Raw genomic sequence first — 15636 nt, 5'->3', positions numbered from 1 at the left:
GCTGCCGCGCCCCTTCCCACAGCCCGCAGCCCGCTCCCCTGTAATTACCGGCCCGGCCGCGGCTGTGATTAACGCCTCGCCCTGCCCGCACCGCGATTGCGGCAGGGCCGGGGCATGCGGCGGGGCCGGGAGGAAGAGGAGGAGGAGGAGGAGGAGGCGGCAGGTGCTGAGCAGCGCCCTGCTGCTGCCCGGGGTCTGTCTCCTTCCTGCAGTTAGGGGATGCTGCTCCGGGCCCAGCTGGCGCAGATGGCCAGAGAGGCAGTGCTGGAGAGGCTCATCCCGTGCCCTGTGCCCCTGCCCCACACTCCCCAAACGCCCCCCGAGGGGTGCCAGCCGTGCCCCATTTCCCGGCACCCGGGGCTCGGTGCCGTGGGCACACGTGGCTTTACAGTGAGGGCAGCTCAGCCCCACCGCGGTATTTTTAACAGGTGACAGCGGGGTGAAAGCAGCCAGCCCTGGGTGAGCTTGGGGGCTATTTTGGGCGGGCAGAGCAGCAGGAGGGGGCGGCAGGCGCTGGGGCAGCTGCCGGAGCGCCGGGGCTCCGTGGCAGCCGGGATCCTCGGGCCAGCAGGAGAGGTCAGCTGCCACTGCCCAAATTCTCCGCGGCTGTTTCATCCTCTCCAAAATACTCGGCTGACAGGGCAGGACTTGCAAAACACACACCCCCCTCCTCCGAAATCCATATAAATAGTACTCGCCCAACGGCTGGAAGGTTAGAGAAGTTTCTGGGCTCCAGGCTCAGGCATTTATTGGAGCTCTCACCCAGGAGCAGCAGGGAAAGTTGCACATAAAGTGCTGGAGAGTGAGAAGTGAGAGAAAAGCTTTTTAATCTCAGGATATTTGGGTTTATTAATTTTTTTTTCTCTCTCTCCTGACAAGAAGTTTTATTTTCCTCTCCCCAGTCCTGGGATCGCAGCCAGACAGGAAGCGTTTTCTCGCGGCCAGAGAGCTCCCTCCGTCCTTCCTGCGCTCCTCCAGCTCCCGGTGATTCAGCCTGCATTGATTTTCTCACCGTCCTTCACCCGGTGCCGGGAAGGAGGGACCGGCCCCGCGCACCCGCGTCCCACCCGGGGTGGATGCTTCTCCTCCGGGACAGGCTCCCGGGGGAAGTTCGCAGCCAGGAGCAGCCACACAGAGGCTGAGGCTCGGTGTGCGAGCCCCGGGGACACGCTCAGACCCCTGCGAAGCAAGCCATGGCCGACAGCCAGATGCCCTTCTCCTGCCACTACCCCGGCAGGCGCAGCCTCCGCGACCCTTTCCGGGAGCCCGGCCTGACCTCGCGCCTGCTGGACGATGACTTCGGCTTGTCGCCCTTCCCCGGGGACCTGACGGCGGACTGGCCCGACTGGGCTCGGCCCCGGCTCACCACCACCTGGCCGGGCCCCCTGCGCGCCGGCCTGGGCCGCACGCCCCCCATGGCCCCCGCCTACGGCGCCCACTTCGGGGGGTACCCCGAGAGCCGCAGCCCCGCGCCCTTCCCCCGCGAGCCCTGGAAGGTCTGCGTCAACGTGCACAGCTTCAAACCCGAGGAGCTGACCGTCAAAACCAAGGATGGCTACGTCGAGGTGTCAGGTGAGAGCCGCGGCAGCGGGGAGGTGGCACTGCCAGCTCGAGGAATTGATGCAAAATGCCAAAATCGCCTTTGTTTCAAGGCGGTGGCAGCAGCCCCCTGCTTGGGAGCAGGGGAGGGCTGCAGCAGGGCTTTGGGGCATCTCCAGAGGCAGTCTGGGTGTCACGGGGGGATCTGGCTCACAGGCCATGCTGGTTTGCTGCCAAAATGAGAAAGGACACGTGTCCTTTGGGGTAAATCTCCCTGCTTTCTGCCCTGGCTGGCAGCACCCTGAGCGAGCAGCCAAGAGGGGCCCCAGCTCTGCTCGGTTAATTATAGCCAGGGTGAGGTGGGCACGGAGGGAGATTCCCTTTAAAGGGGCCGAGGGAGAGGCTGGGAGGAAAGGAGCAGCTGCTCACAGCCCCCTGCCCAGCCTGGCTGAGTCGGCCAGAAACTGAGCTGTGAAAAGTCAATTAATGCTGGGAACAGTGGGTGGGGAATCCAGCACTTTTGGGGTGCCCAGGAATGCCCTCAGTGTCCCATCAGCCTGGCACTGACATTCCCCATTGTCCCTGGGTCCTCCGGGCTGGGATCACCAGGGAGGGCTGGGGGCTGCCACCCAGCACAGCTCTGAGTGTTTGTTTGGAGCTCTCTGCAGCACAGGGGGAAAGCCACAGGTCAGGGGGGCCCAGGCAGCCTCTGCCTGATGCTCCAGGTACAGGGACCCCCCAGGCTGACAGAGGGGTGGAAAAGAGCCCATCCTTGGGAGTGAGGCCAAGGTCCCTCCTTGGGGGACCCTACTGCTGCCACCTACAATGGCTTTATTATTTGTTTATTTTCTTAAGCCCCAGCTCCTGGCAGCCTGTGAGACCCCAGTTTTCCACTGGAAATGTGGCTGTGCTGTGTCGAGCATCTCCTTCCCCATATGGAGAGGTTTCCTGAGCCCTCCCCAGAGAAAGAGTTTGCACTGAGGCAGGGAAGCAGCTGCTCGGAAAACTCTCCTGTTGGGTTTAGTTGTTGTTGTTTGTTGGGGAAAAAATAATCTCCTGGTAAGGTGCTGATGTGGGGTGTTGGCCTTCCTTGCAGGCAAACACGAGGAGCAGCAGGTGGAAGGAGGGATCGTCTCCAAGAACTTCACCAAGAAAATCCAGTAGGTACCGGTCGGCCCGGCCGAGCTCTGCCAGTCCCCGCGCCCCTGCTCACACACTCAGGGACTGTTTCCACCCCAAAATCTGCCCTTCTGCAGCACGGGCCGGGCCACAGAGTGATTTCCCAAGGGAAGGGAAGGAGGACGAGGCGTTTTTTGAGGCGCTCTGTCAGATTCCTGCACGCCCGGGGCTGTGTCTGGGGATAGGGACAGGAGGGCTGCGGGGAGGAGGCGGCCCCGGGGAGCAGCGGGCACGGCGGGCGGGCTCCCCCGCAGCCCCGGAGCACATCCCGCCTTATCCCCGCATCTCCATGATGTCAGTGAGATCGCTATCGCCTTGACTCACCCGCGGCTCGCTTTGGCAACAACAACCGCAGAGGCGAGCCCCGACCGATGTGGGGGGCAGATCCCACCCGCGGGGCTCGCACGGCTAACAGGGAAAAGCATCAAAGCCCAGGGCATGGGAAGGGTTTCCTCGGCTGGCAGCAGCTCAGCTTGGCTTTTCCACCCCGAAGGAGCCCTGTGCGTGCCGAGCTCCCGCGGGGAGGCTGGGGGAGCGCCGCTCGCTCGGGCTCCTTTTACGGGCAAGGCTGGCGGCTGACGCGGGGCTCGCTCCGCGCCGCGCCGCGCTGACATCCCGTCAAACACATCTGCGGGAGATGAAACAGAGCTCCCTCGGGGCCAGGCCGGCCAGCAGCCCGCTCCAAATACCCCCGCGCATTCCCCTGGCGCTCCAGTAATAACTTTGGGTCGGGATCCACGGGGGTGCAGCATCCTAACCCACCGCGTCTCTCTGCCCCGCTGCAGGCTGCCCTACGAGGTGGATCCCATCACGGTGTTCGCCTCCTTGTCCCCGGAGGGGCTGCTGATCATCGAGGCGCCCCAGATCCCCCCCTACCAGCAGTTCGGCGAGGGCGGCAGCGAGATCCCCGTCGAGAGCCAGGAGGCCACCTGCACCTGAGCAGCCACCGCGGCCCTCCGCGCCCCGGCACCCCCGCCCCGAGCCCCCTTCCCCGCTCCCCGCTCCCTGCGGCGCGGCGTCCTGACAGCCTCGGGCAAGGGTGACGGGTGCCGCTGGCCCGCAGGGATGGCAGCACCCGCCACCCCAGCTGAGAGCCGGGGCACGCACCGGGTGCCAGCCCACCGCCCCTGAGGGCTTCCAGCGGCCTGAGGGGCCGCTAGAGATTTTGTGCCCACGGGGCCAAGCAGAAAGGATGCTCCTCCTTATGGTCATTGTTTGTTCCGAGTAGCTCGGATGGGATATTTATAACGATAGCAAAAAAAGGGCCTGTTTTTTTTTTCTTTAAAATTGACATGGAAACCTGTAGCTCTGTGTCTTTTCCTCCTCCATGAGTTGTTTTCTTTTTTTTTTTTTTTTAAACTACATCTCTGCGAAGGACACGCGTCCGGCGGCGGAGCTTGATGGAGTGACCTCCATCCTGAGAAACGGTCTGCGTGCTTTGAACGTTGGTTTGGGGTTTTGGTGTTGGTTTTTTTTTCCTTATTTCCAAAGAGAATTTGTGCTTTTACTTGTCAGACCTGAGGAATAAAACCCAGTTGATGTTCTTAGCCTCTGCTTGTCTCGGCTGAGCCGCTGGGGTGGGCGTAGGGCGTGGGAGGGTGGTGGGGATGAGGGCAATGTTACCATGTGCCACCTCCCAGCTTGGCACAGGCCATCCCCCTGAAGGCAAGGACAAGAGAGACGTGTGGGATGCCTGCACTGATGGGGGAATTGCAAGTCCCAGCTAGCACTGTGCTGGGGAGGCATCAGGCCTGGAAAGGACCATGGGCTCATCCTGTCCTAGCCCCTCCAGGGGTTGAAAATGTTCTTCCTGCTTGGGGATGCTAAACCAAGCTGTGAGTTGGGAAAGTTGGGTTTGCCCCATCCCCATTTCCATCTCACCATGGCAGCTCCCCAGGGAAGCACTTCCCAGTGGAATGGCAAATGGTTTGTTCTGGGCACAGCCTTAAAACCACTCCTAAGGGCAAAGCCCATTTGCTAACTCACTGCAGCGCCTGGGCTTAGCAAAGCCGAGCTGCCGATGGGAGGCAGGAAATTTTCCATCAATCTGTGCAGCACCTGGGCCAGGCACCCAGTTTTCCATGTCGCCAGGACCTCAGAGTTAAAAATACAGCCTCACGTGTTCGCTCTGGCTCATTTGGGAAGTGGTTACCAACAACACCCACCACGTGCTGCCAACCCTGGCCCAGCACCGCGCGCCACGAAGGCACCCACGTTCCAGTGCTGGAGGGGAACCTGGGCACTCTCACCCTCTTGTGCAGGTTATATTTCACTTCCAGGGCTGGGACCCCCGATGGTGCAGAGCACAGCCAGCCCCAAGCTCAGCCTCTGTGGCTCTGCCAGGCACGGCTGTGAGCACAGCAATTTTTATGAATAAAATATAATCCCGAAATGTGATACCCACACCGGCATGGAACGCCAAAAAGTCATGAGTCACAGCTCCAGCCCTGTGTCCTTGTGCCACTTGGAGCCGTCAGGCCCTGTGGGTGACACCTCTCCAGCACAAATTGTCCTTCCTCTTCCTCACCCCTTCAGAGAGTTATTTTTATCAGACTTTTAAAAAAATATCCCCAGGCCCAACCTCAATTTTTTTTCCCTTTCGTAGAGGGACCCCAGGGGTACCAGGGCACACGGTCAGGCCCAGCACCCTGGCTGGAGTCCCTGCACCCATATCCTGGCCCTGCCCCCTGTGTGGCACAGGATGGTTCCCTGAGCAGGGCTGCAGGTGCAGGGGACCAGCTGTGACTCCACAGGGAGCTGCCAGGGGGGAATGAGCCACTGCTGAGCCACTCTGCCATCCCGGGGTGTTTGGGGAGAGCCCCAGGCTGATGCAACACCAGTGCTGGGACAAAGGGAGCTCCAGGCTCAGCTTTGGGGCTGCTGCACTCACACAACAGCTCCTGCTCTTGTTCCTGCTGATCCTGCAGTTTGGGGGTGAGTTTTGTTTTTCTTTAATAGCTTTTTGCTTTATTTGGTTCTGCTTTCTGATGAATTCCTTAATAGAGTCTTATAAAAGCTGTTGTCAGCTGCATTAGCAATAATTTCCTAATGGCTGGGGTTGGCATTGGCAATTAGCTCTAAGGACCTCTTCCATGGGCAGCGTGCTCGGGCCTGTGCAGACAGCAGCTTCCCAGGCTCTTGGATGGTCTGGAGTATCACATCCTAATGAAATAATTGTAACTGGAGATCCGGAGGCTCTTTTCAAGTATGATCTGATTATCCCTGCAAAGGAGGTTTTAAACAACTAATCCCTAGTGGTGTTTCTGCAATTGCAAAAATCGGTTTGGAAACACTGGGGCACTTCTGCACCAGCCTCTCCCCCATGGAGAGGAGAGGGAATGGGATCTGTGCGTTTCTGGGCTCCAGGGGGAGCAGACCTGGGGCTGCTGGGGGCTGGGAGCAGTTTGCTCACCCTCCCTCGTGTGTGAGATGTTGGTTTGGAGCCTCCAGCCCACAGCACAGAGCAGTGGAGGCCTCTGCAGTGACACCACTGTGGGTTTGGAGCAGTTCCACCCACCAGGAGTGTCCAGCACATCCTGGCTCATGGCTTGGGCCAGCTCTAAGGGACAGGCTCTGACTGAGGGCCAGGGGAGGCATCCTGTGGGTCTGACCCTGGGCTGCCTGAGGGAGCCCGGGAGGGGCTGAGATCCTGGCTCTGCATTTTGGGACCTCTCTCACTCACGGGAGAATGGGCAGGGTTGTGATGATCAGCAATTCCCACTGCACGGGGCAGCCCAGCCACAGCAGCACCTCTCTGCCAGCCTTGTCCCCGTCATTCCAGGAGCACAGTGCTCCCTTCTTTCTCCTGGAGCAGCTTTAGACTCACCAATATCCACATCATCCAAGACCAAATGATTTTCACTGCTGAAGGAGACAGAGGAACCATCCTAATCTGGCCTTTCACATGCTGCTCTTGGAGCTGCATCCTGGATGGGGAGGAGACAGGAGCAGGTGCTTGGAAAATTTTCATCTTTTTTTCTTTCTAAGAAGCCATTTCTGATCAAATACACAACCATATCTGAAAGAGCTGGTGGGATTAAGTAGTTGAATGCTGGGCAATTTGTATCTGGCACTGGTGGGGCAGGAGAAAGGAGAGTGCCTGTTCCAGGAGAGGAATTCTGGGGTTGGGGCTGAGGAGGAAATCCAGCAGTTCCTGATGCATCTCAGGACCACGAGCTTGCAAGGTTCCCTCTGAGGAGTCCCAGCAAAGCTCTCCCGGGCAGCTGGAGGGAAATGTGTGTCCATACAGCCTCTTTGGGTTAAATTTTTGGTGATCCTCCCACAGCACAAGTGGGTGATTCCCAGTGCTGCCAACACAGAGCTGGAATGGGCTGGTGGGGAGGGCTCAGCACCCTGAGATAAGGGGCTACATCATGGGAAACTGGCCTTGGAGGACCTGCTGCTCCAGCTGGCTGCTGCGAGGGGCTGAAGGACGTGAGGAGATAAGGATAAGGTCACCCAAGCCGTGGGAGAGCTCTGCAGGCAGCTCGGTGGCAGGAGGCTCAGTAACCTCCTGCCTGTGTCCTGCTGTCTGTCCCAAGCTGCCGAGGAAGCTGTGGAGCACCTCCTGCCCCTGCAAGGCAGGGACATGGGGCAGTGGGCCCAAGGGGCTCCGAGTCCTGCTTACACCCCACCAGGCTGGCATGGGAGCACGTGGCTCCCAGCAGAGCACCAGCTCCCAGCCTGTCCCAGAGGATTTATTTTCCTAAAATGGAAGCAAAAGCTGAATTGATTTATTTTGGTTGGCAGAATGTGGAGCTGGGTAAATAACCCACAAGAAGCTCCAGAGCTGTCCAGATCCAGCAGGCACCTCCAGAGACCCGGTCTCTTCTCCTAGAAGAGCAGGGTTCCTCTGGTTTTCCCTGTGTGGCAGGAGCAGGAGGTGGCTGGGCAGAGCTGTGGCCAGTGCCAGCACAGCAGCTCCCAGAGCTGTGTCCATCCCTGCTCTGGGGAGCACCACCACCACTGACTCCTGTGCCCAGGACTGGGACACCCTGCAGGGATGCCCTTGATGTCTCTCACTGCTGGATCATGCTGTGGGGTCCTGGGGTACCACAGAGACCCCTTTGTTGTTTCATGGGGTTGTTTGTGCTTCCCAGCCCCTCTGGGAGCCTCTGCACGTGCAGGAGCCCAGCCTGACTTCCTCCAGCACGCTCCTCCTCACTCCCTGGGGCTGCAGGGCTCCCTGGCCCCCAGCACACGTGCAGCTCTCCAGGCTCTCTCTGGGCAGCTGCTCCTGTTCCTGTTCCTGCAGTGGCTCCAGCTGGGTTTGCACGGGGGATTTGCTGTGACACTTCCAGGAGTTTTTCCTTCCCAGAGCCCTCCAGAGCATCCCTGGCTCCCCAAGGGTTTCTCACTATTTCTCACACAGATCTCAGCTGCTTCAGTTCAAGCCAGTCCCTTTTCCCTGAGAAAATATCCTGCAACCACCCAGGTGTTTCTCTGCTGGAGCTGAAGCCATTTGGGGGTTTTCATGTTTCTCTTTGGGAGTTTCTCCTCCTTTAGAGGTTTTGCTTTCATGAAGTTTTTCTCTCTACTTGCAAAGCAAATCTCATCTGCTTTATTTTGGATGTCTCCAAAGGGAACTTGGCCACGTGACGTCTGTGGGGACAGAGAAGCAAAAAGTTACTTTTTTATTCTAAAGGAAGAACTCGATGTCACAGAAATAGCCCACCTGACCAGATGGCCTTTCTCTTCCTTCCAAACTAAAGGCTGGAAAGCCATGAAGTGGCCCAGCCACCCCTGGCAGCAGATCAAGAAGTTCCTGCAGCTTCACCCATCCCAGCAGAGGGGAGGGAGGAGAGATCTCTGTGGGTAAAGCAATGCTGATGATGGCATCGTGTCCTGACCCCCCCAGCAGCACAGACCCTCCTGGGTGGGCAGTGGGGGTGACCCTGGTGTTGAGCACCCCTGACCAACCCATGGAATTGCAGCTGCCTCTGGGCAGCAGCACCTTCCAGGCCCAAATTCCCTGCTCCAGAGCTGCAGCCAGATAAAGGAGAGTTTTCTCCTGTTTGTTTTCTTTTGTCAGTCTTTAAACCCAGTTGCAAATGCTGCTGATAATTAATGAGACTCTTGCTGTTTGGGTGAAGTGCTGAAGGGCAGCCTCCTGCTCCCAGCCAGATGCTCCCCAGCAAACCCATCATGGAGGAGAGGAAAATTTCAGCTTAATTCTGATTTTTTCATACTCCAACAAAAACCTCCCTATCCAAGGCAGCCTTGGAAACCTTTCCCTATTAAAAGACCTCCTTGAAATGCATTGTAGCAGCCAAGGAGGGTGGTTATGAAGCACAAAAAGCCTGCAGAAGAGCTCATTAAAACAATAAATTACAACTAATTAGAATAAATCAAGCTAAATCATCTCCAGTGGGAAGGTAAAATGAGGTGTGAGTGAGTGGTTTTAATAAGGATGGTGCTAATCCCCAGCTCCCCTTCAAAATGATGCTGAGTCCTGCTGCAGTAATGATCCAGCTGCTTGGGACCAGGGTGGAAAACACACACGGACAAAGAGGAAAGTAGAACTGATGGCATTTTGAATTGTGTCCCAGCCTGAGCTGCCTGTCCCTAATTGCTGTGGGTTTGGGGCTAGCACAGCACCCCCAGTGCTCACAGAGCTCAGGGTGTTGGGTTTGCTCACTTTGGGTTTTATTTCTGTTCAATTTGCAATGCACAGAGTGGCTGTGGGGTTTTGCTCCTCTCATATCACTTCATCACCACAGCCACAGCAAAATGACTTCTCTGCATAATGAGCAGTGAGATCATCGCAGCCGCCTTGGCTCCAAATCATTTCTCCTCCGGTCTCCAAAGAGAAAACTGCTCAAAACAAGGAGAGGAGGGAGGTGTGGGATGAGTGCCCTGCCAGGGTCGGGCTGGATGGGGCTCTCAGCAGCCTGGTGGAAGGAGTTCCTGCCCATGGAATCAGAAGGCCTTTCCCATCCAAACCATTCTGTGCCCATTGAGCAGAAGGTCTTCCAGCTGCCAAAGCAAAAGGCTGATGCTGATGAGAGTGAATTGCTGCTGAGAGCACCTGGAAGGGGGCTCAGCTCTGGGGAACAGAGCCCAGACCAGCAGGGCACTGGTGAAGCTGCAGGGACAGCACTGCTCCAGCCTTTCCCTGCCTGCCACTCCCTCTGAGGGATCAGCACTGCTGCCAGTGCTGGAGAAATGTATTGGTTTCATTAAGCTTAAATGATTAGCTCCAGGCCTTGATAATGATACTTAATGGATCTAATATTTTTGGGGGCGATTATGCTGCTGTATACAGCGTGTATATCATTAATAACCTTCTTTAAACCTCCTTGCTTTCACTGCCACTAATGATGCTCGAGCCCTTCTCATGCCTAAGCCCAATTAGCTGCCAAGAAAGAGGCTTTGTCCCGTGCAGGATGCCTGGCTGTGCTGGGAGGGAAATGCTGATGGTTTGGGCAGGAGGATGTTTGGATTTGGGGGCAGGAGGCACGGGCTGGACCCTGCAGGGGGCTCAGGGCAGCCCTGGTGGGTGCAGGCAGTGCTTGAAAGCCTTGGGATGGCTCTGCTCTGTTCAAAACCCCTTTCCCAATCCCATCCAGAGTTCTGCAGGGGGGTTAACACCAGTCAGGGCCTCCCCACGTCCTGGGTTTTGTCACCTCTTGGTTTCTGTAGCTGAGGGTGGTGATGTCAAACACTCTTCACCTTCCTCCTCAGGGGATGGTGACAGATGCATCAAGGGCTCTGTTTTCCCAGGGAAGATATCCCTAAATCCATGACACATTATTCTCCCCATGCTGGACCAGCCAGGTGCAAGAAGGAATATCACCACTGTCTCCACACTCCCCCTGAACCTTTCCATCACCCCTGGGAGGAGGAACCAGGCTTGGCTGCTTCTCTGCTCCTTCTCACCCCAGCCTCCTTCCCATCCTCCTGCGAGTTGATTAATCCATTAGGATTAACCTCTCTTTAACTCCTTGATTAGCTGCATTTTAAAACTCCATTTGTTTTCCTTTTTACATCAAGCTGGAGCCAAAAAAAGAGGGCAATTTGCAGCAATACTGATTTAATGCAATTTCTGAAAATCAGGGTGAACGTCGGCAAGGCGTGCTCAGCATTCCAACTCCTCCCAGCAAGCTGCAAGGGGCTCCATCCTGCTGGAGCCAGATTTGGGAAGAGCACCACAGAACCAGCATCCCCCTGAGTCCCCAGAGCTGATTTCTGATGGCATTGGGGCAAACCTGAAAGATGCATCCTGGTTTCAAGGTGTCGTTGGGGAAACTGAGGCTCATGTGATGTGATGTGGGCTTTTTGTCCCACAGGGACAACCCGTTTCTCCATTGGAAATGTCCCTGATTTCCCTGAACTGTGCATGGCAGAAATTGCTCAAGACAGGGATTCTTGCTCTAAGATGAGAGAGGATCATGGTTTATATCCATCCATGTTTGATTTGCCAGGTTTAGACCTGATCCTGGGTTTACCAAACCCAAGTTTAGTCCATGCCCTAGGTGAGCTACCAGACCCCTCCAAAATCTGGGGGTTTTTGATGACAAAAACTTTGCTGGTCTGTGGCAGGGGTTTGGCTCAGCATCAGCTCCAGCTTTTTTTATGGGACCCTTCTTTGCCATGCAGGAACCATGTGGGAAAAATCACTAATATCTTCAAAAATAAGCAAACCCCCTGCCTATAGACCAAAATTTCTGCCGTTCTCAAATGCTTGTGTGTCCCTTCCCAGTGTGTCCCCGTGGGAGGGAGTGACTCCTCCATCCTGGGGATGTGTTGGGGTGAGCAGTGCTGTGGTGGCTCCATGGTGGGGGCTCCTTGGACCCCCCTGTCCTGGTTTCACCCAGCTCTGAGCCCCGTGGCTCCCCATGAAGGAGGAGTGGGCAGTCACCCCCTGTCCCAGCTGTGCCAGGCACAGCTCATCCCCTGCAGGGACAGAGCTCCAGAGGCGCTCTGCTGGGTTTGTGGCATTATTAAACTCCAAGGTGACTGACACCAAGCACCCCTGGCCTGTGCTAAGCTGAGTTAACCCATTCTTGGGGCACTTCTCTGGCTGTGAATCAGCGTTTGAGTTTGGATGCTTTCACAGGTGGCTGGTAGGGCTGAGGCTCAGGGAGCTCAGTGAAACCAAGGCTGAGAGCTGGGACCTGCGGTGCCTTTCTCACCTGGCTGAGGGCTGGGAGTCTCCCCTGGAAGTGGAGTGCTGAAGAAAATGCTTTCCCTGTCCTGTGGAGCTGGATTTTTGGGGCTGTCTGCTCAGAGCAGCTCTCCCTGCAGTTGTTTGTGGTGTGAAAGGCTGAGAGCAGCAGGGACATCACTGGGACCTTTCTCCTCCTCCAGACTCCCCACTTGCAGGATGTTTATCAGGACCTTTGAGACGTCTCTGAGGTTTTGGAGCAGTGTGTTTCTAAGCTATTTTGGGGTGCATGAGTGGGAAACACACATGATGAACACGTGTGCAACCGCCTGCAGCTCCAAGTGTTCAGGCAAGATCTGCAAGGGAAACTTCTTCCCAGTGCTGAAGCAAAACAAGACAAAACCAAGCAGAAATTGGTACAAAACCAAGCAGAGAGCTTTGCCTTGGAGGACTGCAGCTCCCAAAGCTGGGCCCCCCTGCACAGGTTGTGTTGGAACAGGGAAATTCTCTCAGGAGCTGTCTGGGAGCTGTCAAAATATATCATAGCTGCTGTTGAGGTTTAAAAAGCTTCACGCTGATGCACAATTTAGGGGAAGCATCTTGCATTTCCATAGATGTACAACAAGATTTCCTGAAATTGCAATGATATGAGAAAACATCTTTTAAAGTGGAACCCAGATGGCGGGAGGAAATTGTGCTGTTTGAATTCTCTTCAGATAAATCGAAGCTAAAGGGATGTTAAACATTTTATAGGTTTTTTTCCTCCCCCCACTTCCACCACCTGCTACTGAAATGACATAAGAGGAGCCATCAAACAGCGAGATCCTTACAGCACATGGCTTGGGAAATGGCTTCATCTGAGGGCACTTAACACCCAGAGATCCCAAACCCAGCAGGGTCAGGTCAGGGCTCCTCCACACCCTCTCCCTGGGAAGGTGGGACAGGAATTTGGCGGGGCTGCCTTTTGGGACAGGAATTTCTGGAGGGGCTGCCCAAACAAAGGAGCTGTAGGCAAACCTGGGCTGTCAGGGCTCAGCCTCGGGGGTTGCAGGGGGAGTGCAATGCCTTGTCTGGAGCTCTATTTCTCCTTGGAAAGCCATCTCCTGCAGGATGCAGAGACCCTCAAATGCACGAATGGAGCATTTTGCTGTAAATCCCCCTAATTCCAGCCATGCCCAGAGCTGCTGTGCCTTAGGGACAGGCTCTGTGCCTCCTCCAGGTGAGGTTTGAGGTTTCAGAGCCTCCCCAGCAGCAGGCATTCCCCTCGCAGGTGCTTTTTTGTTTCCCTGCTCCTCGGCATTCCCAGGCGAGCAGCATTTTCACTCCTGAGCTAAATGTGTCACTTCGTCTCTAGCGGCTGCCAGCCTTGAAAGCGCTGGCACCTCGCGGAAGCAGCCGGAGGACAAATGCCAAGGATTACACACCGTCCTCACTCAGGGAGGAGGAACTGGGCTTTGCGGCTCCCTGTTTTTGTTTTGAAAGTAAAACGAGCCTGTTTACCTGGCTGTTTACTTAGGCGGGTGAGTCAGGGCCCGGGAAACGTGTGCGGGCAGGTTTGTCCCCCCGGGCGGGTCCCGCTTCCCGGGGACGGGCTCGGGGGACACCGTGAGCAGCAGCAGCGAATATTCCAGCCCTGGCTGTGCTCCTGCCGGGAGGGTGCTGCGGATGACAGGCTGGAAGCCTTTCCCCTGCCCATCCCTGCTCGTGCTGTGGTGATGGGCAGCACCCGCATCCCCAGCAGGGTCAGGAGCTGATGCTTCCAGTCCCATCCGGGCCGGTCCCCCTGGGGCAGTTTTGCCTCCAGCAAGCTATTTTTACATATTCCTTTTAAAATTCTTCGCAGCGTTGTGGGATTCATGGCAGCAGATGGGTGGGTCAGCAGGCAGGGTGGTTCTCACCATCGGTGTGAGCTCTGTGCTTCACACCAAACGGAGGTCACTGCCAGGGCACGTGGCTGTGGTTTTTTAGAGCGCTTCCCAGCTGGGATCTGGCTTAGATTTTGGGAGAAGAGACCCCGGGCAAGATCCCAGCAGCTTTTTTAAAGGGTTGAGCCTGCAAGGAGCACCTGCTCATCACCAGCGTGGGCTTCCCGACTCCCAGCAGAGCCGCAGAACCCACGGGGCTGGGAGTGGGTATTTTTAAACAGCCTTGGCCGGGCAGGCTCTGCCGGAACTCTGCCTTTCGCTGCTATCTCTCCTGCAATTCCGGAGCGATTGGGACAGAGCCGGCTCTCTCTGCCTCCCGCAGCTGAGGCAGGGCAGACACAGCGCTGCCTCCTTTAGCACAGCGTGGGATGCTCAGCAAACATCCCAATCTTCGCTCCAAATCGCTCCCAACGCCAGGTTATTTTGGACAGGGGGGGCTGCTGTGTTATCTATTATACCCACAAGCCCAGATAATAATAGTAATACCATGGGATGGAGTGCTGTTAATGCAACGAGGCTGTCTCTGGTCTCCAAGAATGCTGCGTGTGGCAGCCTGCTCCAAAGAGAGCCACACCAAGGCTGGCAGCAGCCAGCCCGAGCACAGGGATGTTCTGGACTGCTCAGCTCTGCTCCCTGGCTGCTGCAGCCCCGATGCAGCCACGTCCTGGCGTGCTGTGGCTTGTAGGGACACCGAGAGCATGGCCCCAGGGCTCAGCAGTGACTTGTTTTGGCAGAGATGCTGCCCTGAGCCAGGCTGGGCCTGCCTGCCTCGCTGTGCGAGCTCGCTCCCTGCTCAATCCATGTGCTGCTCAGAGGGTGGCCTCGCCCAGTGGATCCCAAATTGGGGATCAGTGGGTGCTAAATGCATCCCATGGGGTGAGCAGCCCAGGGCTCACACACTGCTGTTCCTCCTGCACACCCCGTGGGATGGGCAGATGCTGCATCCCCCCACAGCTGGGCACAGCTGAGCTCCCCGAGCAGGCAGCACCAGCTTGTAGCTGGAGGCACTGGGTGCTTACCTTTCTCCTCCCTTGTTCCCTTAAAAAAGGTATTTCAAAGATGAAAGCGTTGTGCAGACAGGCACTTACACATCTGGAAAAGTATCATGAATGCAATGAGGATATGGGAGGGTTTCTGTAGGAATTCATCTCTGCTGTATCTGCTTCACAGCGAGCCATAAACTTCTTAAGAACATAAAAATCTCACTTTTTTTTCCTCTTGAGCACATACCCAGTGCCTGTTTCTCCCAGCTGCAGACCCTGTGCATGAGCAGAGAGAATGTTCTCTGCAAACACACTGAGAGCAATGCTGAACCTCCCACAAGCCTCAATAACTGCAGCGCGTTCTGTTTATAATGGAACGGGGAACAGAGATCTCTGTGGAAGTGAAATGTCTTTCTCAAATCATCAGGTTATTTTTATGTGCATCAATACTTTCTCATGTGTGTGTAAATACCTCCCCCACACATGCAGCTTTATCTCAAGGAGGGAAATAAAAATAGCTGGGGATTGAAAGGGAAGCGGGTGAGGGGGCGGTTGCTCTTTTGGGAAGAATCTCTTCAAGGTTCGGAAACAGCAAAGTCATGGTGACAACACGATCTGACAAAACCCCAGCCTCCCTGGGCCTGGCAGGAATGGTGTTAATGGAAGAGCTCTTCATTATTTCCCTCTGTGTTTCATTTCTCCCCCCGAGCCGAGCCCGGGGCTGAGCAGGCTCGGCGCTGCTCTGGGGGAAGTTCTGAGCAGCTCTGTGCCTGCCAGGAGCTGCTGCTCAGTGGCTCGGATAAATGCCCCCATCCCAGCAGATGCCAGGATGGCACAGAGGGATCCCTGGACTCCCAGCAGTGCCCACTTTGCCCAGCTGCTTTCTCTTGCCAATTCCTGGCCC

At 56.3% G+C, this 15636-nt stretch overlaps 1 protein-coding gene across 2 annotated transcripts; it reads left to right on the top strand.

Moving 5' to 3' along the window:
* Nucleotides 1–522: 522 nt before the first annotated feature.
* Nucleotides 523–4265, top strand: HSPB8 (heat shock protein family B (small) member 8). 2 transcript variants are annotated; one of them, XM_064393083.1, is made up of 4 exons: nucleotides 523–712; nucleotides 903–1572; nucleotides 2636–2699; nucleotides 3504–4265. In XM_064393083.1, exons 2-4 carry the CDS (start codon nucleotides 1194–1196, stop codon nucleotides 3655–3657), a joined length of 597 nt encoding a protein of 198 aa, XP_064249153.1. In that variant the 5' UTR covers nucleotides 523–712; nucleotides 903–1193; the 3' UTR covers nucleotides 3658–4265. The 2 variants fall into 2 exon arrangements, with proteins under 2 accessions (XP_064249153.1, XP_064249152.1); XM_064393082.1 differs by having other exon boundaries at nucleotides 523–809.
* Nucleotides 4266–15636: the final 11371 nt, after the last annotated feature.

This window comes from Passer domesticus, chromosome 17 (genome assembly GCF_036417665.1).
Source record: "Passer domesticus isolate bPasDom1 chromosome 17, bPasDom1.hap1, whole genome shotgun sequence".
Lineage (NCBI taxonomy): Eukaryota > Metazoa > Chordata > Aves > Passeriformes > Passeridae > Passer > Passer domesticus.
Note: the sequence above shows the minus strand (reverse complement) of the source record. Positions and strands in the feature narration are given on the sequence as shown.